Source organism: Phyllopteryx taeniolatus, chromosome 15, assembly GCF_024500385.1.
Source record: "Phyllopteryx taeniolatus isolate TA_2022b chromosome 15, UOR_Ptae_1.2, whole genome shotgun sequence".
Lineage (NCBI taxonomy): Eukaryota > Metazoa > Chordata > Actinopteri > Syngnathiformes > Syngnathidae > Phyllopteryx > Phyllopteryx taeniolatus.
In genome coordinates, this window is record NC_084516.1 from 18,064,764 (window position 1) to 18,091,826 (window position 27,063).

The 27,063-nt window shown below is 41.1% G+C and overlaps 2 protein-coding genes across 2 annotated transcripts in view; both read left to right on the top strand.

Annotated features, from left to right (window-relative positions):
- Positions 1–9,899, top strand: part of arrdc1b (arrestin domain containing 1b) — a 35,224-nt gene extending 25,325 nt beyond the window's left edge. Inside the window, exons 4-8 of the mRNA XM_061747602.1 lie at positions 1,269–1,423; positions 3,123–3,305; positions 4,013–4,189; positions 4,811–5,267; positions 6,335–9,899. Of these exons, the coding sequence (XP_061603586.1) occupies positions 1,269–1,423; positions 3,123–3,305; positions 4,013–4,189; positions 4,811–5,267; positions 6,335–6,399 (1,037 nt within the window). The 3' untranslated portion in view covers positions 6,400–9,899. The remainder of the gene's footprint in view (positions 1–1,268; positions 1,424–3,122; positions 3,306–4,012; positions 4,190–4,810; positions 5,268–6,334) is intronic.
- Positions 9,900–11,213: 1,314 nt separating this feature from the next.
- slc31a2 (solute carrier family 31 member 2) lies at positions 11,214–26,208 on the top strand. The gene is made up of 4 exons (XM_061747374.1): positions 11,214–11,445; positions 20,569–20,635; positions 21,267–21,495; positions 25,055–26,208. The coding sequence occupies exons 1-4, from the start codon at positions 11,437–11,439 to the stop codon at positions 25,218–25,220; spliced, it is 471 nt and encodes a 156-aa protein (XP_061603358.1). The 5' UTR covers positions 11,214–11,436; the 3' UTR covers positions 25,221–26,208.
- The last annotated feature ends 855 nt before the right edge of the window (positions 26,209–27,063 follow it).

Sequence of the window (27,063 nt, forward strand, 5' to 3'; positions counted from 1 at the left end):
TTACAAAGCACACAAATGCGTAATGTATGTAGGTATGATACTTGTTTTTTGGCAATATATAGGTTCGTACTATTTACCCCTAATATCCCTAGTTTCATCCGCTCTTCTTTATTGCCTCATATGCATCCTTTTTCTCCATGTAGGGCACTATGATTGTCCAAAGTTGAGGTATCAGGTTATTTTGGCTGGGTCATTTTTCTATGAGACAACAATGAAAACACAAAAATAAGAAGAGGGTGCTGGCTGAGAAACTTCAAACAAGGATGCTTAATGCAAGAATGAAGTTAGAAGATACAATGATTGATGATCTAGCTCCGTAGGGACATAGATTATAGGAAGAGAGGTAAATGAAAGGGTGACACAAAGGGGTGCTCGTCTCTAGAATTTGTTACTCCTAGACCTACATGTATCGCTGCATCCTCTCTCCCAACATACTGTACAGTATGTAGATGGCAGACGTTTTGCGAGTTGATCTAACTTTGAACTCAAATTAAACCACTGACAAACATTCATTATGAAAAAAGGTCTTGGATGTATTTGAAAGGTGAGACAATGTTTTACGTCGGTAAAGTCTTAAAACCTTTACTTATCAAAACATTTCACCCAATAGCAACCTGTAATTGTAGTCTGCATGCAAACGCAATGCTTTGAGTATCCATGTGTAGCATCTCTCCAGGCAATTTTAGTCTGCTGCTTACTCTGTTTCTGCTGCCAGGCTGTCTGCACGACGACTGCAGCCACCTGTCTCTCCTGGTTAATTCTTATTGACATCAGCAGCAGACTTGTCCCTGGAGAAACTTCTCAATGAGGAACAGGCTTGAAGGAAAACAATAGATGGCAAAGGGTGTGGCTCAGCTTTTTTTTCCAAACCCTACCCATAACACTGTAGGACAATTATTTGTAAAGATAAAACAAAATTTTACCTTCCATCCATCCATCCATTTTCTGTGCCGCTTCTCCTCACTAGGGTCGCGGGAGTGCTGGAACCTATCCCAGCTATCATTGGGCAGGAGGCGGGGTACACCCTGAACTGGTTGCCAGCCAATCGCAGAAATTTTACCTTGTATGTTAAATTATACATTCATTGCCCTCAAGTCTTTTCTTTCTGTTTCCTTCAATATTCTTGTCTTGAGTCACAAACATGAAGCTGAGACAAAATATGCCGAAATCTTCCTAAATATCTCCTTATATTTTGAAAAAAGTTCTAACGACTGCATTTTTAAAGATTAAAAGTATTAAAATTCCTTTTTTCTCTGGCATTCCGTCAGCCGCAGCACCATCTTCTTTCGAAGGACCGTTTGGAAAGATTATTTACCGTGTGAAAGCTGCCATTGACACACCTCGCTTTGCCAAGGACTACAATGCCCAGAGGCCCTTCTACCTTCTCAACCTGCTCAACCTTAATGAGTTGCCGGACATTAATGTAAGTGCACATCTTATTAAACAAACATTAACCTTTACCTGGGATTGACGCTTATTTGATTTCACATCTGAGCAAGATCACAGGGTAGCTCCTGTTTACGCGTTTGCCTCGCAGTAAAGGTTTCTGGGTTTGAATCGGCTCTGCCCTTATTGTGTGGCATTTGCATGTTCTCCCTGTGCTTGCATTGACAGTTCTAAGTGTACCTCACCTTTTATTCAGTCAGCTGGGCATGGCTCTGCCTTTCCTCAGATCCTGAAAAAAAACGATATGCTGCTGGGTGAATGGATGAATACTGTCAGTTTCGTGGTACTCTAAATCATGAGTGTTAAACAAATTTTTGTCGCGGGCCACATTGTCGGTACGGTTTCCCTCAGAGAAAATCTATAAATGTTTCATCGCCTTATATATACCCAAAAATGATGGATAACTTGTTTTCAAATCAAAAGTCAAGGATAATAGTTTGTCCAACTATTGTACAAGTTACTGTAAAAAGAGTTTGGTAACAACAACAAAAATGCTTGCAATATCTCAACATGATTATTTATTACATATTACGATGTGAAATTTTGGTACAGATTTTAGCAAGAATCATGGAAGTCGACGCAAATGATTTGCTTTCGCCGGCCACGCAAAATGATGTGGCCACTGGGCTGCGGGTTTGATATGCCTGCTATTTGGTTTTATTATATCCACTTCAAGCGGCAAGGTGGGCGACTGGTTAGAGCGTCTGCCTCACAGTTCCGAGGACCGGGGTTCAATCCCCGGCCCCGCCTGTGTGGAGTTTGCCTGTTCTCTCCGTGCCTGCGTGGGTTTTCTCCGGGCACTCCGGTTTCCTCCCACGTCCCCAAAACATGCATGGTAGGTTGATTGAAGACTCTAAATTGCCCATAGATGTGAATGTGAATGCAAATGGTTGTTTGTTTGTATGTGCCCTGCAATTGGCTGGCAACCAGTTCAGGGTGTACCCCGCCCCCTGCCCGATGATAGCTGGGATAGGCTCCAGCACTCCCGCGACCCTTGTGAGGATAAGCGGCTCAGAAAATGGATGGCTGGATGGATTATATCAACTTCATACTCTTTACTAGCAACCCTTTATTGCTCAGTGACTGTTTTTTTTTGTCAATATCTTTATGTCTCATTTTTGTCAAAACTTCAAATAAACACTAACGTAACACAGATAAAGTTAATGAAAACTCACCCCATGACAATCTGAAAAGTACTGTATTCCTGTAGACGTCATTGCCTCCGATGAAATAAGACGTCCGTCGACGTTTTTTTCATCGTTGTCCTTTGCCAGTCACTTTGATTTTGCAGCAGTCAGATTTGTGCTGACACAACCACGAGTTCTTCGGTAATGCGTCTTCATTCAATCGACAACAAACAGAGATTCCAAAATTTGCAGCAACGATTACTCGTACTTAAAATGCGAAAGAGGCTGCATAAGTAGCCATGTGGCTCCTTTCAAACTGGTACCTGATTGGCTGACTGTCGCATCCCCACACCCCAACACTGATTACTGTATAGCTCATACAAATAAAAGGATGCTGCTCAAGGAATTACGTCCACATGTTTGGCTGACACTGCTGTGCTGACTTCCAGTTGATCCCGGGCTGGCCGAAATTGACATGAGCTTGACATGTTTGCTTTCAATAATATGTTGCAGTACACAATCATTCAACTTTCTTCTCTGTCTCTGCAGCACATGAGCTACGCTGTTACCACTAAGAAATTTAACTACCTTTTGGTCAAGTCTGGGACCCTTATGCTGAAAGCAAGAAGTGACCTCAGGGGCTACATTCCCGGTCAGGTGATCAAGTTAGCCACTGAGATCCACAACAAGTCTGGGAAAGACACAGGATGTGTCCTGGCAAGTCTCATACAGGTAAAGCCTGAAGCCCTGAACTCTCCAAAGGAATTGAACACACTGGTCAACAACAAATTTGTTGTCTAAGATTTTTTTAGCTGATTTAGGACAATTTTGACGTGCTGAATCCAAATATCACATTGCTTTTGCTCAATCAGGTCAACTTTTACGATACTTACATACTATATTACTTTACTATATTAACTACGGCCACGTTTTTGTTAATATTGTACATGCATTTTAAAATAGATGGAAGTTCAGGCCCTGAATTTTGAACAATGATGACGTAACATTCAATTTACAGCTACTTGCATTTATCAATGTCTACAATTCAATTTACAATAAACAGAAGTTCTAAAAAGTTTGTAAAATTTGATTAATAAACAATTTGGCATAAAAAGCCTAACCCGAGGAAGAGAAACGGATTAAGCGATGCGAAATAGTCCTAAATCAGTGGGGGGAAAAAAAGACAGTTTAAACATTTTTTTTGTAATCCACTGTAATATTTCTGAAATGTTTGACACTTTGTCCCCGAAACCTCAAATCTTCATTGTTATGTTAACACCGAAAAAATGTCATCAGTGTAAGTTCAAATGCCAATTGAACTAGTTGTGATTTCCTTGATCATGTTTAACCCAGCAATGAGCTGCAGAGATGTGTGACAGGGGTTTGCAACAACTGTCACATTGTTATGTTTACTGCTTTGTTTTTCCTTTTGGTACCAGAGAGTGACCTATAAGACCAAGCGGCAAGTGTTTGACCTCCGAACCATTGCAGAAGTGGAGGGAGCCGGAGTGAAGGCAGGAAAACACGCTGAGTGGAGAGAACAGATCATTGTCCCACCTCTTCCTCAGTCAGCGCTGACTGGCTGCAGCCTCATAGATATTAACTATTTCATTCAGGTTTGTGGGTCTGACTGTTCATGCTTAGTATATTTGTGAGTTTATTGAAATTGCCCATTGCACTCATTTTAGCTTGCCTGTTACTAATAAAATACATAAATAAATTATTGGACAAAAAGTGACAATTATTTGCATGGTCACACAATTTTAGATACTTTTTCTTTATCATAGGCTTTCCAATCATCACTCATATTAGATACTGACCCAGTGAAAGCTTTCATTTTATTAAAACAGACATAGACACATTAGTGTGGGATCAATATTTTCAGTGCAGTCTTTAAAAGTATCAATAAAGTCCCTTCGTTCAGACATTTATAGCATCATTAAACAGTTAAGAATATTCTTAAAATTGTACCATTTTGCAGACTGTGGTAATGTGATTCAGTTACCATGGTGTATACTGTATTCTCTCGCTACCTGATATGGTAATTATCAGCAAAATAAAAGCCATTTAATAAGCAATTGATTCAAAAATGATGAAGCTACAATGCAATGTTGTTGTTTGAGATTTTCATTTTACTGTAGATTATCTTATAAATCTGATTTTTCTTTTTTTTTTGTATTACTTATTTGATTGTCCGAAGGAAAGAAATTACAGTACATAATTGTTTGTGGTCACAGGTTGCATTAAAATCTCCAGATACGGTTGTCATTCTGCCCATCTACATTGGGAACATTGCCATGAACTTGTCTCCTGCGAGGACTGTACCTCCCAGTCCAGATCGCTGCAGCGTGGCCGTTGCACCCAATGCAGCAGGGGTGACACCCAGTGCCCCTCCGGTTGAGGACGATGAAGAGTTGTGTGCAGGTGCTGCGGCCAGCGAAGAGATCCCCACAAAGAGTCATTCTCAGCAAGATCCCTCTGGTCAGCCTGTCACCATGTCGCCGAGCGCTTTCAGCCACGCACCCAGCGCAGTGCTGCCTCCTGGCCGCAGGCAGCCCGACACTTCCGCCCCCTTGTTCTGTGTTTCAACTGGGGCCACCATACCTTTTTTCACTGAGGGAGACCCCACACCTGTTCCCACTTCCTGTTCGCTCATCTTGCCTCCAGAGTACAGCAGCTGGGACTATCCTCATGGTAAGTAAGCAACAGAGCAATAGATATATGCTTGGAAATATCACTTTGTTGCAAGTTGTTGCATTTGATTTCCCTTAATGTGTCAAAAGAGGAAATTGATTTGGTTCATTGCTACAGGGTGGCGCGGTGAGCGACTGGTTAGCACATCTGCCTCACAGTTCTGAGGACCGGGGTTCAACTCCCGGCCCCGCCTGTGCTGAGTTTGCATGTTCTCCCCGCCCGTGCCTGTGTGGGTTTTCTCCGGGCACTCCGGTTTCCTCCCACATCCCAAAAACATGCATGGTAGGTTGTTTGGAAACTCTAAATTGCCCTTAGATGTAAATGTGTGCGCGAATGGTTGTTTGTCTCTATGTGCCTTGCGATTGGCTGCCGACCAGTTCAGGCTGTACCCCGCCTCTCGCCCGAAGATAGCTGGGATAGGCTCCAGCACGCCCGTGACCCCAGTGAGGATAAAGCGGTACAGAAAATGGATGGATGGATGATTGCTACAGTTCATGTAGCCCTACAGTGACTATAAAAAGTCTATTTGTATTTGCTTTTGTTTTGCTTTGTTTGACTCTGCTGTGTGCTGCTAGATGAGCATTGCAAATGAGAACTTCACTTTTTACTGTTGTGCCATATTTTATCCACTTGAAAATGACTGTATTCACTGTGTTCCATGTTATATTTAATATTTAATATTTAATATTATATATATATATATATATACACACACACACACTTGTCCCACTTCTGCTTCCTCCTTCCTCCTTCGCCGTTCGTGGCGAATCTTTGTTAACCGAATAGTAAATAGTATTTCAAGTGTCCTATTCAGCATCATACTTTTTTTGTGTAGTTTGTTTCAACCTCTCTGAATAACTCATAAAAGTAACGCAATATGGTATTCTATTTGGTTTATATGTCTGTGTCACAGAGCCTCCAACAGCTTATGAAGAAAGCTGCAGTAGCACCAACTTCAGTTGAAACAGTAGACAATAGACGAAACGAGTGATGAAGCAACTTCTCTGAATGACTCACGTGTGTAACGCAATATGTCATCCTTTTTTGTTTGTATGTCTGTGTAACAGAGCCTCCACCCACTTATGAAGAAAGCTGCAGTAGCGCCGACTTCAGTTTAAACAGTGAACAATAGAAGAAGTGGATAATAAAGCACCGCCCATACTGTAGCTCTGGATCATGGAAATACCCTGGGTGAAAACAGGACCAACTCCAAAACCTCAAAGATTAATGTGTCCTCGACATGTAAAAAGAGATTGTCTTATTGTGAAAATAAGAAAAGTATATTGATCGCGTATCCGATCAGGCAGTTATGGACAGAGCAACTTAACACCTAAAGGTGCTAAAATGAAGATTTTAAAAAACTCTTATCTGCTTCAAGGTTAACCAATGTGAACCCAGTTTTTCTGTGCTTGAATTGGCACATTGAAGCCAAACAGCAGGTCAGAGTATCCTGAAGTAACCTGGACAAACTGCTAGCCGAGACTCGAGAGTTCCGTCTGGGGTCTTACTTGCTCACATGGGCAGCGTAACAATGGAGTAACTGGAATCACGATAAGTGGCCTCACCTGAAGGGGTGCTTTGTGAGTGGACCGCAAATCGACTGTAGATGGGCCTGACCGTGACAAGCACCATATGAGAGAGAACAGACCTAAAGGCTGCTTCGGCTGCCTTTGGAAGCGCTTGTTCCCCTGGAGAAAATATGTCCCGTCGCTGGGCTTCATCAATCATCAGCACCCACAGAGGAATTTGGATCACATTCATAATCACAGCTAGCACGACCTCAGCTGAACTCCCAGTTTGACCTGGGTTTGTACTGCCGACTTCGACTCAGCTGCATTGGAGGAGGTGGACGCGGATCACGCGAGGGGAGACCCTCATCACCGGTGGATGAGTTAGTAAATAAGCTCGCAGGCAGGATCACCAGAATTCAACCAAAGCTGCAAAAGGCTTTGAACTTCTTTTTCTGGTAAATGTTGTGTGCCCGAGGTGTGACAGTATGTGGCACTGAGGCTGGTATTGCAACCCATTCCTGTAGTCACAGTGAGTAGTGTGTCTGAATTCACAGCACATCATTAATCAAATGCTGTCGTTGGTTGTCTTTTGCATTTGTAATATTCCAAAAACTTGTAAGACTTGAGTACTTATGAAACCAGTTTCCTGTGCAGGGTGGCAGGACATAGCCTTAAAGATGGGGTGAGGAGTTCAAACCCTCATAAGATGCTCACAGTCGAGACTCTCCTCTCTCAGTTCGATATGACCAATGTTGCAATGACTGTGTCATCTCGTTGTGATGCTCCCTAAGCACCTCTCAACGGAGGTGTCCCAACATGCCCGGATGGTAGAAGACCCCTCAGTACGCTCAGAATACACTGGAGGGATTGCATCCTGTCTTTAAACAAGCAGAACTCAATCCCCTTGAAAATATAGCCATAGGTGGGAGCTTTAGTAGTTGTTTTTCTAAATGTGCTCTATGATTGGTTTGCAACCAGTCCAGGGTGCATGCTGGCTCTCGCCCAAAGTCATCTGAAATAGGCTCCAGCTAACTTGCGACTATAAAGGACAAGCGGTATACGTTTCCCAAGACGTCAAGAACTGCCATGTTGGAGGTCGACTCATTGTTTCGTACTGGTGCTTATTGAGTATTCGAATGGAAAATTCTCCTGTTCTCAGCCACCAACTTGGCAAACAAACGAATACTATTCATTCATCTTCGATTTCGCTTATCCTCCCAAGGGTCGCGGGCGTGCTGGAGCCTATCCCAGCTATCTCCGGGCGAGAGGCGGGGTACACCCAGAACTGGTCGCCAGCCAATTGCAATTTTTTGATCCCCCAAAAAAAAAAAAAAAACTATCGAAAAATCTATAGAAAATTGTTGGATGAATTTTAAATTTATGCACAAAATAATTGGACATTAACTTCAGACACAATATGGCTTGAAACATTTGTTGTTTACCTATTGGAACCTGCTTCAACCTGTGTTTAAGTCAAGTTAATTTTCCCTTCTTTCACTTTCATTTTGCATGTATTTATCCTGTCATCATACTAATGACACGCATCAATCAAAGTTCTGGGATGACTGATTTTAGTTAACGATGTGAAACACAACAGACTTTTGGGAGCGAGCTAAAGACCTGCTGATCTGAATGTATGTGTGTGTTTTTTATGTTATTTGTATTTTTGATTATGTAATTTATTTCTTCCTGTGTGAATTTAGACAAATCTCAGCACTATTTTATGACTTAAGCATCGAATGTTGCCATGTGATTTTCAACTATGGTATGTCCTAAAACAAAGTGGTTTTACCATGAGTAAAATGGCGATGGTACATTTGTCAGCATTATGGTGAATGCATGCCTTATACAGTAGTACTGTTCTGGGTGCCGTCATCCACTGTTGGAACATTTGATGGAGTTACTCCCTCTCTGTCGGAGTAGGTCAGGGTGTGCTCCTGTAGCTTCATGTGGACTATGCCAAATGCACTTCATGCATACAAATGTTGCTTCAAAGCAGGGGTGTCCAAACCTCTTCCCTTCAAGGGCCACATAGAGAAAAATCGATGCAAGGGCCACTTAGAAATTGTTCAAATTTAATTTATTGAACAAACTAAAATCAAGCAATTACACTGTACAGGGTTTATTTATTAGTTATTTTGAAAAAATGCTTCGTCACAGATTTCCATTAAAGATGATAAGTCTTTAGTTGAGCCAATAGTTTAGGATTTTTCAAAATTTGGGGGCCAGCCCTGGACCCCACAAGAGTAAATCCTCCCCTGCATTGAACAGCGGCCCAAATCCTATCCCCACATTCAGAACCAAAACGATAGGAATCTGTTTTTAAAGCAGTACTTGTCCTTTCGGATCGTTTATGTGATATATTCACAAATCGGACCTTGACAAGGAGCAGAAAGTGGAGTTTTTTTGCTGTGGAAAATGAATTACTAAACCTCTATTCACCACAATGTAATGAAGAGAAATGTTTTTAGTTGTAAATAGTTTATTTGCATCTTAGCATAACTAGAAAAGCTGTATATATAACCAATGTATTAATATTTGTGGTAGTTTCCATTAACCGCAACCCCCTCCCCACCCATTGGATGTCGCATCAACAACCTCACACCCGTTTTTTGCCACTCACACTAGATGCCCACTTCCACCCTTTTTTTCAACAAAGTGTAATTTGCTGTCTGTGCATATACTGTGGGCCACTGGAAAATGGGTGACGGGCCGCAAATGGGCCCCCGGGCCATAGTTTGAATACCCTTGCTTTAAAGCTTCAACACAAAACCGATAGTCTCTTACACCTGCTGGAAATGCTGTCGGAAATGTGTGCAATTCCCAGCAGAAGTTTGATCAGCAAAAAAGGATTTTACATTGCCTTCCCTGTTTTTTCTTGTAATCTTCTTGACCAAAGGGTACAATAGCTTTATGATTAATCACATTTTTGTGCTGTTTTTATAATCATCCTTCCTCACATATTGAGAAGTGGTATCTGGGTTTTTTGTTGTTGTTGTTTTTTTCTGATTATTATGTTTTACTTGTAACTGGTTTACAGGTGCAGTATGTAGATACCAGTAGTTGCACCTTATGTAATGTATCAAAGGTGTACAATAGAACAATAAAGTTATCTGACTTGTGTTTGATCATTTGTGAACAATGTCAACTTCATAGTTTTGATTAGGTGCTTCCAAAACGCGTAGCATTTCTTGTCCTCATTCTAAAATCAATTCCCATTGTCATGAAGCTGCACGTTTACAAAGCTGCCATAAAAATTGATTTGAATATATTCAGCTTATTGACTCAAGGAATTCTGAGGTTGTATATTATTGTAGACATTACAATTCAAACATATATCAATCTAATCAGATTTTATCACATTTCTGTTTCCTGTGCATTCTGCTACACAGCAATTTAAAACAAATCTGGTAATTGCATCGTTAAGGTCTGGATTGCTTCAGGTCTATAAACTAAATTAGGTTTTCATATAAATAATCACATTCATAAGCACAGCAGTGTTGACTTGGCCGCTCTAGCAGCAGCACTGTCGTGCAAGCTACAGTAATTTTATCTACTGTGTGAGGCAGATGAGCACCTGTACACGATTTCAATTCAGTCACCATAGCAACTTTGTATGGGATAATTATCTGAACATTGTTTTTAATATTAATGATCATGTTTGGGAGGTCCAATAATGGTTAATACAAAGTCATGGGTTTGGTACAACCATGTTGTCATGACAATTAGGAACATTCTTTTGTGTTTACATAAAATGTCATATAATAATAATAATAGTAAGAATGCTCATGTATGTATGTGCATGATCATTTGGGTCAACAAGAATTAACTATGGGTTGACCGTTATAAACTGTGTGCTGGCGTACTCCTGACCTCTTGTGGAAGACATAAATTTGTCACATAACATCAGCTAAATATGGAACGTGAATTAGTTATCAGTTATCTGTGGTTTCAAATACAACATATTTTGTAAACATAAGTTAACATTGCGATAGTTTTCCCATTTCTTATATTATGAAAACCTCCCAACACTAGGAAAGCCGTAGGAGGCAAAAATTACAGATATGGCTCGGGAGATGCTTCCCTTTTGAACTGCGTGCTTACGGCGACGCTAAACTAGGGGGGGGCCTCAAAGTTTTCATGTGTGTGGACGGCAAGAAAAAGAAAAAAAAGGAACAAGGATGTTGGGAAAAAGAGTAAATGTCGTGAAAATGGGTTGAGAATTGAGTAAATTACGATTTAATTTCAATATCAATGTATTTCCGTTGATGGGAAAGTCGACCTCCCCAACATGGCTGCCACCGTAGGAACATCAACAGTTTTGGTATTCTGTATGTCTATGAGGTGTGTCTCACAATATCCGGCTAAATGAATGCGCATGCGCAAAAGCTACATAAACCGGAATTGTTTCGACAATTGTCCCTCGCTGGAAAAACTCCATTACCCGTCAGCCTTTTGTTTATGGTCTGAAGTCACGGGGTACTGCAGTTTTGGGGTGGAATCATTCTTCTTTCTTAAGGAGCGGAAGAAGAACTGCCTGCCTGGTACTCGGCTCATGATTGCCGAAGCATCAAGAGTTACCTTGCCAGAGAAAGCCGCTCGCCATGTGTCAACAGAGTTATTAACTGGGGCGTTTTCCTTCGCCGAGCAAGTTCAGCATGATGCCCGTGAGTTTCGTGACAGTACATTGTTTTTGTTTTTTGTTTTTGTTTTTTAGGGTTACTACTCAGATCAGTTCGTCATGACCATTGCTTTATATGCTTTTGCCTGTGTTTTGAGTTTTTGCGCTTGAGGCAAGCGTTGAGCATAAAAGCGGAATGCTCCCTTATATCAGCCCATCCATGAGGAGCCAGAACATGCTCAATAGGTTTTGGCATTGAAAATAAATTTGGCTCCAAAAAGCTGTTTTAACAGAGAGTTATGTTTTAAAATGTAAAAAGATTCCACTGAAAAGCAGAATACAGACATTGGAAAAAAATACAATATTATATGTTAGTGTGCTTGTCGACGTTAATTTTCAGATATAATCTTCAAGTCCATCTTTTTTTTCAGTGACAGTGTTCAGGAATTCAGACAAGTTGTTCTAGAAGTGAATTTCTACAGGTTGGGAGCGCTACAGTCGTAGCCATAAATGCAATTTTACTAATGATGGGCATAGTTTTATAATTAATGATTGGTGGGTTTGATTTATTTTTATGTTTTAATTAATGTAAAGCGCTTTGCTTTGGAGTTTTGTATGAAAAGCGCTTGCAAATTCACTTAGATAATTTCTTCCTGTGTTTTGGCTTTTGGTTTTCACCCTTGGGCTCCCCAGTTTCGTGTTTCGGTTTCAGTCAAGAATTTTCATTTTGGTGCATCACTACTTCTAATGTCTCCCAAGAGCAGTGGTTCCCAACCAGTGTGAATCGCAATCCTACTAGGAGACAAGGAGACATAGTAATTCTTAACACAGCAGACCTGAGGGATGCCCTCAAAACGTGTAATCGTCCCAAATGCGTTTTTGTGTGGCCACGCTCTTGAAGGGACTAAAAACCAAAAAGAACTAGATCAGTTCCGTTTCAGTGTCCGCCTGAACAGAGGAGGGAGCTTAGGAGACCACCTATCTCCCACATATAATGCTGTCCTTTCATCCCTTCCAAATGACTGAATGGAATAGTAACGAGGGTGAGCCCACCCAAATGACTGCTATAATACTTGAGTTTCCACACCAACACTTGGGCTAGAACTGTCCTATCTAGTCTTGTTGCATGAACTGATGAAGCCTGCTCGGCTGAGAAGCGAAACGTCTTTTAAGACTACCACACCAGTCCGCTTGCGAAAAATTAAATGCCCTGAGAATACAATGATGCGAATAAGGTTGGAGGAATGATTAAAGTAAAATGAATAAATACTACAACAATTAAAGAAAACTATTGCGTTGGCTTTGGCAGACTCATTATTTCACACATTCTTTGTCTCTGTACACTCTCATCATTCATATCTAAATTGTGTCTCTTGAAAGCAGAAACTCTGAATTGTCACTTGTACAATGTAGCTTAAATAAAGCTGACAGCAGTCTTAAAAATTAAGATCGAAATTCAATGTATTTTTTTTTGTCTACCGACTGCGTTTACAGGACAATCGTATTTCGTGTTTGTTGGTTGTAAATCTTTTTCCAGAATGCCTAACTTCATTTTCAACTTGAACACTTAATTATAGTGTTCTGGCTCCAGAAGCACCTTGCACGGTGCATAAATGGTTGTTCAACAGGTCCACACTTCCACCTGTGTATTTACTTACACAGGTAATCATATGCAATGCTCGTGAAAAGCTACACATTTGCATGCATAAAAACAACTACAAGCAAAGTAAATGTTAATGGGGGTGATAACTTGCATGATAATGTAATACATTATGAAATGTTGAATAGTTCCTCTTTACATTGGAGTTTTCAGACTTTTAATGACTGGAGTTCTTTAAATTGAATAAGTGTTGAAAAGTGTTACATACATAAATCTAAGCTACTATTATTGTTGTTATCAAACTACGGTAAGCTTCTATTATTATTCTCATTTTATTATCAAATGTTTTCAACAATGGAGTCCTGCTGTCAAAAATAGTTGCTCTGAACTGCACAAATCATTTTTAATGGTTTAATAAACAAAATCGTCAGTAATAGTGTTGTTCTGCCAATCCATGTGAATCCTAAACGGGTGATAAACTCTTGATATAATTAAGTGTGTTAGTAAGGTTTGGCTTCTAGAACACCGTGGCAGAAATCCTAGAACAATGGTTCTTAAAGTTCTTGGAGGTATTGAACCCCACAAGTTTCATACGTGCATTCACCAAAAACTTTGTAATCGAAAAATTTAAATGTGATTATTTAAAAAAAAAATAATAATTTAATTCAAAACATAGTTATACTGTATATACATTATACAGTATATGAGTGCACAAAATGAACCAAGCATCACTTGCACACAAAATCACTGTTTAAAGAACAAAACCAACAAATGATGAATTTCACAACAGAATAAAACACCTCAACTCAGAAACTCAATGGATGTAATGCAAATCACTGTGACATTTGCTGTTGGCTTACAGAGATAAGTTAAGGAATGCTCAGCTTCACCTTGTCCAGTGCCACTCTCATCTCATTTTCGCAACAAAGTTTGTTGTTACTTCTCTTCTTTTTCATGTCTACCATCCTTAAAAAAGGATTGCACGCAAAGATAAATTGTAACAAACAGTATGAGTATCTCAAGGGCTTTCCATGATTTGTTGATGCCAAAAGGCTGAGAGTGTTGTTGTTCTGAAGAGTTGGCATCAATCATGTGAGTGGGGTGACCGGAATGGATACGCATGTCATAACTGTTGGAAGTGTTCAAGCTCATCGAATGGCAATGACGTATGGGGTCCTTCAAGGGTCTGTTCTTGGACCGCTCCTTTTCAGCCTGTATATGCTACCCTTGGGTCAAATTCTTCAGAACCTTAATGTGGAATATTATAGCTATGCCGATGACACGCTGTTATATCTAGCAGTGTCTCCAGATGACTACAGGTCAATTGAGGTGTTGTGTCACTGTGTAAAACGGATGAATAACTGGATGAGCCAAAACGTTCTTCAATTTAACCACAACAAAAGTGAGATAATTGTTTTTGTCAGAAAAGAAGAGGGTCGCTGTTAATAAATAACTGGAGTCACTCTCTTTAAAACCAAAGACCAAGTCCGAAACCTTGGTGTACTGATAAGAGTCCGACTTGACTTTCAACAGTAGTATCAAATCAATGTCTAAAACGGCCTTCTACCAGATGAAGAGCATATTATGAGTGAAGGCTTGCATGTGCCAACCATTTCTGCTTCACTTAAGGTTCCTAAAAGCACAGTGGCCTCCATAATACTAAAATGGAAGATGTTTGGGACGATCAGAACCCTTCCTAGAGCTGGCCGTCTGGCCAAACTGAGCAATTGGGGGAGAAGAGCCTTGATGAGAGGGGTGAAGAAGAACCCAAAGATCACTGTGGCTGAGCTCCAGAGATGCAGTAGGGAGATGGGAGAAAGTTCTAGAAAGTGAACCATCACTGCAGCCCTCCACCAGTCAGGGCTTAATGGCAGAGTGGCCCGATGGAAGCCAGTGCAAGACACATGAAAGCCCGCATTGAGTTTGCTAAGAAACACCTGAAGGATTCCAAGATGGTGAGAAATAAGATTCTCTGGTCTGTTGAGACCAAGATAGAAATTGTTGGCCTTTATTCTAAGTGGCATCTGTGGAGACAACCAGGCACTGCTCATCACTTGTCCAATACAGTCCCAACAGTGAAGCATGGTGGTGGCAGCATCATGCTGTAGGGGCGTTTTTCAGCTGAAGGGACACGGAAACTGGTTGCAATCCAAGAAAAGATGAATGCGGCCAAGTACAGGGTTATCCTGGACGAAAACCTTCTCCAGAGTGCTCAGAACCTCAGACTGGGCCGTAGGTTCACCTTCAAAAAAGAAAATGACCCTCAGCACACAGCTAAAATACCAAAGGAGTAGCTTCAGAACAATTATGTGACTGTCCTTGAATGCCACAGCCCTGACTTAAACCCGTCTCTGGAAAGACCTGAAAATGGCTGCACACCAACGTTCACCCTCCAACCTGACAGAACTGCAGAGGATCTATAAGGAGGATTGGCAGATGATCCCCAAATGTAGGTGTGAAAAACTTGTTGCATCATTCCCAAAAAGACTCATGGCTGTATTAGGTCAAAAGGGTGCTTCTACTAAATACTGAGCAAACTGTCTGAATTCTTATGGCTTTCTGATATTTCAGTTTTTCTTTTTTAATAAATCTGCTAAAATTTAAACTTCCATGTTTTGTTTTTTTTCTGTCAATATGGGGTGCTGTGTGTACACAGCCGAGGCCGGTTGGATGCACTGCCAAATTGTCTGAAACGACTTTGGAGACGGCTTATGGTAGAGAAATGAACATTCATTTCACGAGCAACAGCTCTGGTGGACATTCCTGCAGTCAGCATTCCAATTGCACGCTCCCTCAGATCTTGCGACATTTGTGGCATTGTGCTGTGTGATAAAACTGCACATTTCAGAGTGGCCTTTTAATTGTGGCCAGCCTATGGCACACCTGTGCAATAATCATGCTGTCAAATCAGCATATTGATATGCAACACCTGTGAGGCGGGATGGACTATCACGACAAAGGAAAAATACTCACTAATACAGATTTATTAGACAGATTTGTGAACAATATTTGAGGGAAATGGCCTTTTGTGTATGTAGAAAAAGTTTTAGATTTTGGAGTCCAGCTCACGAAAAATGGGAGCAAAAACAAAAGTGTTGCATTTATATTTTTGTTCAGTGTATTTATGCCAGTGAGGCATAGTGACAGACGGAACAAATAAATGCTCTTCTATTAGACGGCAGGAAGTACATACAGTAATTGATGTATACACTTTTTGTGACATTTTTGTTTGTTGGTGTACCGTGAGAATTTTCAACTTTAAAATATGTCCCTAGGCTCCATAAATGTTGTAAATTACTGGTTTAGACAATGACTTCGACTTCCGCACTGGGCGCTGTTTGCTCCAATCCAATTGAAGGGCATGTGACGTTTAAGTCTAGTTCACCGATCAAATGACACAAGGAAGTCACATAACCGCACACATCTTCTATTGGGCTTCCCGGGCATAGGTATTAACACTAGATAAGTCAACCCAGCTAATCGACGTGCCTACGTAGTAACCATGTTGGGAAGGTCGTAGTTACCATTGAAGGCAATGCTGCGCAACTCGTGTTTACATTTAGACTAAGAAAAAAAACAGCTTTCATCTATTATAGTCTTTGTCTGGCACTGTCTGTCCAAATGTGGTATATTTCAGCCCACTTTTAACTTGAGATAATACCTTACGGTAATTTAGATGTTTTGTTGTTGTTTTGGCTGTGCATATTAGTCCACTTTAGCCCTATTTTATCACAAGTAACTGTTAAACATGCAGGGACAGATGATGGTAGACTTTGCAAAAAGGATGGAAATGGCTGTACTGAACACTTTTTTCCAGAAGAGGCAGGAACATAGGGTGACCTACAAGAGCGGCGGTAGAAGCATGCAGGTGGATTACATCTTTTGTAGACAATGTAATCTGAAGGAGGTTACAGAGTATAAGGTAGTGGTAGGGGAGAGTGTGATGAGAAAGCATAGGATGGCGATGTGGAAGATGACTGGTGGTGGGAAAGAAGATTAGGAAGACAAAGGCAGAGCAGAGAACCATGTGATGGAAGCTGAGAAAGGAAGAGTGTTGTGCGGCTTTTCTGGAAGCGCTGAGACAGGCTCTCTGTGGACAGGAGGAGCTTCCAAAAGACTGGACCACTATAGCCAAGGTTATCAGAGAGACAGGCAGGAGAGTACTTGATGTATCTGCTGGCAGTAAAGGGGAGAAGGAACATTGGTGGTGGAACCTCAAAGTACAGGAAATAATGGATGGAAAGGGGTTAGCTAAGAGGTGTGGGACACTGTGACTGAAGAGAGGAGAAAGGAATAGATTGAGATGCGGCGTAGGGCCAATGTAGAGGTAGCAGAGGCCAAACAAGAGTCATATGATGACATGTATGCCAGGTTGTAAACTAAAGAAGGAGAAAAGGGTCTATACAGCTTGGCCAGACAAAGGGATAGAGATGGGAAGGATGTGCAGCAGGTTAGGGTGATTAAGGATAGAGATGGAAATGTGTTGACTGGTGCCAGTAGTGTGCTGGATAGATGGAAATAATACTTTGAGAAGTTGATGAATGAGGAAAATGAGAGTAAAGGAAGAGTAGAGGAGCCAAGTGTGGTGGACCAGGAAGTGGGAATGATTAGTAAGGGGGAAGTTAGAAAGGCATTAAATAGGATGAAAAATGGAAAGGCGGTTGATTCTGATGACATTGCTGTGGAGGTATGGGAGAATCGAGGTGAGATGGCTCTAGAGTTTTTGACCAGCTTCTTCAACAGAATTCTAGCGGGTGAGAAGATGCTTGAGGAATGGAGCAAAAGTGCGCTAGTGCCCATTTTTAAGCACAAGGGTGATGTGCAGAGCTATGGGAACTAGAGAGGAATAAATCTGATGAGCCACATGATGAAGTTATGGGAAAGAGTAGTGGAGGCTAGACTCAGGACAGAAGTGAGTATTTGGGAGCAACTGTATGGTTTTATGCCTAGAAAGAGTACCACAGATGCATTATTTGCCTTGAGGATGATGATGGAAAAATACAGAGAATGTCAGAAGGAGCTACATTGTGTCTTTGTGGCTCTAGAGAAAGCGTATGGCAGAGTACCCAGAGAGGAACTGTGGTACTGGCGTGACCGAGAAGTATGTTAAAATAACACAGGACATGTATGAGGGCAGAAGAACAGTGGTGAGGTGTGCTGTCTGTGTGACAGAGGAGTTTCAGGTGGAGGTGGGAATAAAAAAAAATAATAAATAAAATCTCAAATAAAAATTCACTTTAATGCGAAATTAGGACGGTGTATGTATAATTTAATCCATCCATCCATTCATTTTCTGTACCGCTTATCCTCACTTCAATAACATATATTTTTAATGATTTAAAAATTTGGAGCCTTACATGATGTATGACTTTAAATATTTTTTTATATACTACAAACTGAACAAAGAGATGATACGTCTTTTAAGGTTTGACCGTTTACATCTTCCACTTGACTGCTGAGCAGTTAGAACATACACAGTCAGACATTCTTTTGTCCATCACAAATCTACTGCAGCATTATTTTGTAATTGGGTTTCAAGTCATGTGAATTTAATTTCATTTACAAAGTTGTCATAGATGAAATTCCTTTCCTAATTTAAGAATCCAGGAGGACGTACAACAGAAGAATGAGATGCGACACCTGCAGGGCATTTTACAGTATTATGTCTTCAGGCCATGCGTTTACCCACATCAGTTGGGTTTGTTTGTGGGTCTATAAAGCAAAGCAAATGTATTTATATAGCGCATTTCATACACTAGGTAATTCAGTGTGCTTTACATGATTAAAACCATTTAAAAACAAAGAAGAGAAGGTTTTCGTCCAGGATATCCCTGTACTTGGCCGCATTCATCTTTTCTTGGATTGCAACCAGTTTCCGTGTCCCTGCAGCTGAAAAACACACCCACAGCATGATGCTGCCACCACCATGCTTCACTGTTGGGACTGTATTGGACTGGTGATGAGCTGTGCCTGGTTTTCTCCACACATGCCACTTAGAAATGGTTGGCCTTAATTCTATCTTGGTCTCATCAGACCACAGAATCTTATTTCTCACCTTCAGGTGTTTTTTTAGCAAACTCCATGTGGGCTTTCATGTGTCTTGCACTGAGGAGAGGCTTCCGTCAGGCCACTCTGCCATAAAGCCCCGACTGGTGGAGGGCTGCAGTGATGGTTGACTTTCTAGAACTTTCTCCCATCTTCCTACTGCATCTCTGGAGCTCAGCCACAGTGATCTTTGGGTTCTTCTTTACCTCTCTCACCAAGGCTCTTCTCCCCCAATTGCTCAGTTTGGCAGGACGGCCAGCTCTAGGAAGGGTTCTGATCGTCCCAAAGGTCTTCCATTTCAGGATTATGGAGGCCACTGTGCTCTTAAGAACCTTAAGTGCAGCAGAATTTTTTTTCGTAACCTTAGCTAGATCTGGGCCTTGGCACAATTCTGTCTCTGAGCTCTTCAGGCAGTTCCTTTGACCTCATGATTCTCATTTGCTCTGACATGGACTGTGAGCTGCAAGGTCTTACACAGACAGGTGTGGCTTTCCTAATCAAGTCCAATCAGTATAATCAAACACAGCTGGACTCCAATGAAGGTCTAGAACCATTGTAAGGATGATCAGAAGAAATGGACAGCACCCGAGTTAAATAGGAGTGTCACAGCAAAGGGTCTGAAAACTTATGGCTTTGTGATATTTCAGTTTTTTTTAAATAAATCAGCAAAAATTTCAACAATTCTGTTTTTTTCCCCCTCAATATGGGGTGCTGTGTGTACATTAATGAGGAAAAAATGAACTTCAATGATTTTAACAAATGGCTGCAATATAACAGAGTGAAAAATTTAAGGGGGTCTGAAAACTTTCTGGATCCACTGTATAACTGTGTGTCATTTGCATAGCTATGATAGTCAAAATTCAAGTTCTGAAGAATTTGACCCAAGGGTACCATATACAGGCTGAACCGGGCGGGGCGGTTGTGAGCTTGTCAACCACAGCAAACCGAGTGCGAGTAATGTTGAAGTCCTTACTGATGATTTCAGAAAAGTGTTGCGGTCTTGCTCTGACTAACTCTTGGTTAAAATTACAAAGACTTTGTCTGTAGAGGTCATAGTCAATTTGAAGTTTAGGTTTTCTCCACTTACGTTCTGCTTTCCTACACTTTGATTTCGAGGTCTTTACCATCATAGCGCTCCTCCATGGTGTTCTAGGACGCCTCAAGGTTGTCTTTTTAATAGGAGCGACAGCATTCATGGCATTTGAGATCTTCCAGGTGAAATTATCCAAAAGTTCAACTGTCTCAGCAATCATCAGTTTGTGGCACAGCTATGGTCTCCATAAACTTGGTGGCGGTACTCTAATTTATGTACCTTTTCTTTTCTTGGCACATATACCAAGGAAAAAGTAATTACATTTTGAGGCAGAACCAGTACGCCTGAGAAAAAAAATTAAACTTTACTCAAGGATGAGGGAAATACAGACTAATCAAAGGGCATGGAAGCGCTTAAAGGCAATAATAATGTTAAATATTGCCATTCTACTGAACACTGTCTTAACATTTCTCTTGTATTTTTGTTTTTAGATGACCTTTGAGGTGTCAGCTAGCGTGACACTCCTGTTTGACTTCTGGCATGTGAGCACCCCTGGAGGTAAGAAATTAAGAAAGTCAAGTAGGAAATCAATAAAATATTGAAATATTTGTTTTCTTGATTTCCCCTTACAGACCTATAGATTCACTTTGTTTGGTGGACTGGATATTCCATCTTCCTTGCTCCAAAAGGTGCAATTTAAATGGTACTTTAAAACACAGTACATAGCGGGAAAACTTCTAAAGCCGAACACTCTGGCAAGGTCCGCCCCAGGCTTTGGGGGAAAATACCCCTCCAAAGTCATCTAAAAACCTGGAGTTTAAACCACTGTCAAGACTTAAATTCCATGATTATCTTAGTATTAACTCAAGTGTGTTTTGCATTTTCTTTGGTGATCTGACTACGGAAGGAGGTGATGGCAAATAGACAAAATGTGACGATCACCATGTAACTTGAAATTGAACTCCTATGCGAGGTTACCGGATTGGATTGCATTTGACCAAAACAGTTTCACTATATTTTGTATTCTTTGCCCTGTTTAGCTACTATCTTTGTGTGTGTGCGTGCGTGCGTGCGTGCGTGTGTGTGTGTACTGTCCCTACATTTATGGTACTGTATGCGGTGTCATTTGTACAATAGTTAATATTCAGAGTCTGTAGCAATCTTTGTATGCGTTTGTGTGTCCCCTCAGGTATGTTTGTATCAGTGCTAGTAGTCATGTTGCTGACAGTCTTCTACGAGCTGCTCAAAGTGTGGAGGGTTTGGCTTAGCAGAAGCACGGTGTTGGCTCACTATTCGACTCCTTATGCCGGTGCGCTGTCCCGACGCAGTGACAGCAGTTCTGTGCTGGAAAACAGCCCCTCTGAAACCTCATTGACTTCCAATGACTCACATCCTATCTTTCGAAGAAACAGGCACAGGTACTTTTTCTTTCTTCTCTGCAGCTAAATGTCTTTTTGACAGCTAATCATTTTTTCCTGCAAAATACGAGGTGTGTGAGAAAAGTTCCAGGATTGGCACCACAAAACATATACAGTACTTCAAACCCAGAATACATACTATGAGTTTTTACCCTTCATTGTGGGCCAGACTATCAACGGGCACATCTAAAAGGAGGTCCTCCAGCGTTTGCTTCATTCCGTGTGCGAGAAGAGGCGTGAGTTGTGGCAGGACAATTCTTGGCTGCTTCACCCGAACAATGCTGGCTGAGAAAAACATTGCTCTGCTTGATAGAGTTGCCCTGATCCGATCACGTGATAGGAACTCTGTGCCGATCCCTTCATTTTCAGCTGACCAGTATCAGCTGAAAAAGATTGGATTTTTTAAATACATTTTTATAGGCCCCAAAACAAAATAATGTTGAGTATAAAGTTATTGTGGGGCGGCACAGTGGACGACTAGTTAGCACATCTGCCTCACAGTTCTGAGGACACGGGTTCAAATCCGGCCTCTCCTGTGTAGAGTTTTCACGTTCGTCGCACGCCTGCGTGGGTTTTCTCCAGGTACTCCGGTTTCCTCCCACATCCCAAAAACATGCATGGTAGGTTTATTGAAGACTCTAAATTCCCCGTAGGTGAGTGCAAATGGTTGTTTGTTTATATTTGCCCTACGAATGGCTGGCGACCAGTTTAGGGTGTACCCCGCCTCTCACCTTGTAGATAGCTGGGATAGGCTCCAGCACGCCAGCGACTCCAGTGAGGTTAAGCGGTACGGAAAGTGAATGGATGAAAAGTTCTTGTGGAAAGGAAGAGCAATAGCTTAGTTTTGTATTGCACGATGTAATGTTTTGTGTGTTTTTTTTTTTTAATACCGTTTTAGTACCGTATTTTCAGCACCATAAGGCGCACCGGATTGTAGGGCGCAGTCTCAATTACGAGGTCTATTTCTGTACTTAAGCCATACATAAGGCGCACAGTATTATTCAGCGCATGCTAAAACAAGGTAGCGGAAGCAAAACAGTGAGTTTGGTTGAACTTTATTCTACTATGTATTTAAAAATACACTCACATTATTTTTTCGTATCAATCTTTTGTCACAAATCCATCAAAGTCCTATTCTTCTGTATCTGAATTGAACAGCTGGGCAATTTCGCCATCAAACATGCCGGGTTCCCTCTCGTACTCGTCTGAGTCAGCCTCGTGGCTGTTCAGCAATGATGCCAGCTTTCGCGAAAGCTTGGACAACAGTCAAAGCAGATACCTTAGCCCAGGCATCCACAATCCATTCACATATGGTGGCGTAATTCGCCCGGCGCTGCCACCCAGTCTTAGTAAACGTGTGTTCGCCGTCTCTCATCCATCGCTCCCACGCCGCTCGCAACTTCACTTTGAATGCCCTGTTTACACCAATGTCCAGCGGTTGAGGTTCGTTGGCAGTTTCTGCGCCACGGTAGTCCTTTTCATAAAATGAAAGCACCAAGACGGACTTCCTTGAAAGTGTTCGATCTCCATGTCTTGTGCTATCGTTATTGCCTTCTGTCGAATAGTGACTGTAGAGACGCTTCTCCCGGCTGTTCTTGTGCTTTATTTTGAATTCTATCACGGCTGCTCTATTCTCATTTACAACCGCGTAACTGATAGCCTGTAGTTTGAATTGTGCCTCGTAAGCATGACTCTTCGCTGATGCAAGTTTCGGGGGTCCTTAGCCAAACAAATGTTGTTTTGCAGCATACCGGTAGTACAGTATACCTACCGGAGGTAAGCGTACGTACTGTACGTAGCGTTACGTAATGTTCTCTAATTGGTTTATTGCTACCAGCGTACGTAGTGTACGTATTATGTCCCTAGGTCGCCGGGAAATGGTCCGACAGTCAATCAAGCCTCAGAGCGCTTACCAAAATCGCACATTTTTTACAGATTTTGGAACTCAGTGCACACATAAGGCGCACCGTGTTAAAAGACGCACCGTCAATTTTTGAGAAAATTAAAGGCTTTTAAGTGCGGAAAATACGGTATTTTAAGAGTGACCGCAATGAGGCTTCAGGCAGCAGTCCATCCGTTTGCAGCCAGCCACAGTGCTCTCTGTAGTGTGATGCACCTCCCGAAAACTGTCTCTCCGAGAGCGTGCGCGTGTGTACGTGTGTGTGTGTGTGTGTCTGTGTGCGCGCGCATGCGAGTGCTTTTGAAATGCGTACAGGAAGCTAGGTTTTATGAGGGCGAGCTGATAGCTGCACAGTTAATGGAATTAGTTCCAAAGCCTAACGCCACCGCTACGATGGGGGAACATTTTGGATTCAAGCCAGATGAACGCAGACCTCCCGCTAACGCCAACGAGCTGGTATGTCGGATTTGTATGAAGTCACAACAAACAACACAACTTAAAACCTCACCCAATTGCTTCAACTGGTAACAAACAACACAATGGGACATTTCCTGTTTCCTGTCACCTTGCAATTATGGAACCCTTTGCCCAACAATGCAAATACAAATGTGACAGCGTATATGGTACTTGGAAGCTCACATTATATACAGTATACCATACTCACTATTGCAAGAGATTTAGCCATTGAACATGCTGACAAAGCAGCATTTAAAGAAAGGCTGCAGACTTTTGAAAAGTAGAACAAACCATGAATCAAAACCAATTGTTTTGATCTACTTGCGTTTTTTATGTTGCTACTTTTGCCACTTTTTCTTAATCAACTGGTAACTTGATTGGCAGGAAATTGCCTGTTAAGGCATGAATGACTGTTTCTACCTCTGTGCCAAATGTTTAACATCCATCCATCCATTTTCTGAGCCGCTTCTCGTCACTAGGGTCGCGGGCGTGCTGGAGCCTATCCCAGCTGTCATCGGGCAGGAGGCCCTGAACTGGTTGCCAGCCAATCGCAGGGCACATACAAACAAACAACCATCCGCACTCACATTCACACCTACGGGCAATTTAGAGTCTCCAATGAATGCATGTTTTTGGAATGTGGGAGGAAACCGGAGTGCCCGGAGAAAACCCACGCAGGCACGGGGAGAACATGCAAACTCCACACAGGCGGGGCCGGGGATTGAACCCGGGTCCTCAGAACTGTGAGGCTGACGCTCTAACCAGTCGTCCACCGTGCCGCCAAATGTTTAACATTTAAGTGCAATTCTTGTGAACAGAGCCTTTTTAAAAAAAATTTGTTTTAAAGATATTTTATTGTTCTACATTACAAAGTCAATGTTCATTATTCTTAGAATTAAAAGTGATTTGTTCTTAAAAAGGATGCACTTGCAATATCATGCTCTAATATCATTATAGCAGTGGCATTAAAAAACAAAAACAAAAAAAACGATACCGTTTGTCATGATAGTTTTTGGGAAAATGTATCGTCCTAAAAAATTTGCTATCATGACAGGCCTAAACATATATAATATATATAGAGAGCGCAAGAGCAATGATAACACAAAAATATTGTACAAACAGTCCAATATTGTTTTTTTTCTTGACGAGAGAGTTTAATGGCTGCATGGATGAAGTAATTATCTTCCGTATCTGGGCCCTCAGCTGGTTGCTACATGGAATCCAGACATTGCTCCACTTGCTGCAGGTGACTCTGGGCTACATGTTGATGTTGTGCATCATGTCCTTCAACACTTGGATCTTCCTCGGCATCATTGCAGGTTCTGCACTGGGTTATTTCATCTCATTCCCTCTGCTGGATCAGCATTGACGGACAGTACAGTGTTCCCCCCCGGAATTCAAAAGATCACATTTTTGGTTAAAATGTGTGGAAATCCTCATGATGAGCTGTTTTGATGCTTTCTGTGTGTTTAGTATTTCTCAAAATGTCAGCTAATCAGTGTAACACAATCCATATTAATTGTGTACACTCGAAGTGGACAACTGGAGGGATATCATGTTAAAGTTATGACAGCTATAAGAGCTGATGATGAGCTAATGATTTTAAATGATGACTAATATGAGCTTAAATTATTTTAAGTGATGAAGATTATAATCATTCATAGCAGAAACTCAAAGGGAGAGAATGTTTTGTCATCAACAATGACTGTATTATCAGTAATTTTGTAGATAACACAACTGATTATATAGAAATGTCAGATTAAGATAATTTAATTTTGTTGTACACAGAGCTGAGCACAAATTTGTTTGATTAAAAGAGGGAAAAAAAATACAATTTAAAGATTGCCTCTGATTCAAAACTATTTTCATCTTCGCACACTAAAGATGAGTTTATTTGGACAAGAGTTTCAATAATCTCTCAAATTAATGCAGAAGCCACTTTGAGGAACCCACTCAATCATGTGATTTCAGTTTGTAAGTGTTAGTCATTTGAATTCAGTTCCAAATATTGTCATAGTATAAACTGATTAATTCCAGATGTGTGCTTGTTTGTCTCTGCACATCAAAACTGCAAAGGAAGCAAAAGTGACTGAAACTGATTTGGGCTTTTTGAGATCTTGTTTAGATACTGTATATGCAATGGCGAGTACATAGGGGTCAAACTCAAGGCCCGGGAGCCAGCTTTGGCACGCCACATCATTTTATGTGGCCTGCTAAACGTCTACTTCACGGTTTTTGGTAAAATACTGTATGTACCGAAATTGGAAATGGTCTTCACTTTGAGATGTTGCATTTCTTTTTTTAACCACATCCCATTTTTCAATAAATTCAACAGGTGTTGAACTAATTTTCCTTGACATCTGATTTCAAAATGTATCCATCAATTAGTTTTGAACTGTATATCAATATAATTAGACAATTATACTGCTCTGAAAAACATTTTTAAGACCACTGCAAAATCATCAGTTTCTCTAATTTTGAGTAATATGATTCATTTTTTTTGTTCTTTTTTTCTCTCCAAAAACTACTGACAACAAAGTTCAAAATACAAATATTGTCATTTACATCATCAGTATTTCCACTTTGCTCGTTAAAACTTGTGCAACTTCCCGATTTAGTCACTTGGTCCATCAGCTCCATGAATCCCCGGTAACCCAAAGAAATGATGCAGTCCGTTCTACTTTAATGTCGCTGTGTTGTGGTTTTAATGTGTGCCGCTTGAATTTCCATTGTGGCGTTTGCAGTTGTTGTCACTTGTCTCGTCCACCGTCGTTGTCAGGTGGTGCAACCTATTTAAACCAATAAATGATAGGTGTAATGTATGTAGTTATACTAAATATATGAATTTGTAATTATTTTCCTGTTTTTGCATGTAAAATTGGATGTTCGTGATGTTTAAAACGGGGGCGGCATGGCCCAGGTGGTAGTGGGGTCGTCTCCCAACCAAAAGGTTGAGAGTTTGATTCTCAGCCCCTGGGACCATTTCTATGTTACTGAAACCTCAGTAACATATGATGCTGCGTCATCCGGTGAATGATTGTGTTGAAGCACTTTGACTACTTTGAAGGTCGTGCTATACAAGTGAAAGCCCATTTAAAACCTGACCTAGAGAATGAGAAAAAGTAATGTTGCCTATTGTAGACACCCTAAGGGATGGTTGCCAAATAATTATATATTCAATATTTATCTTAAAGATTAGGAACGTATATACA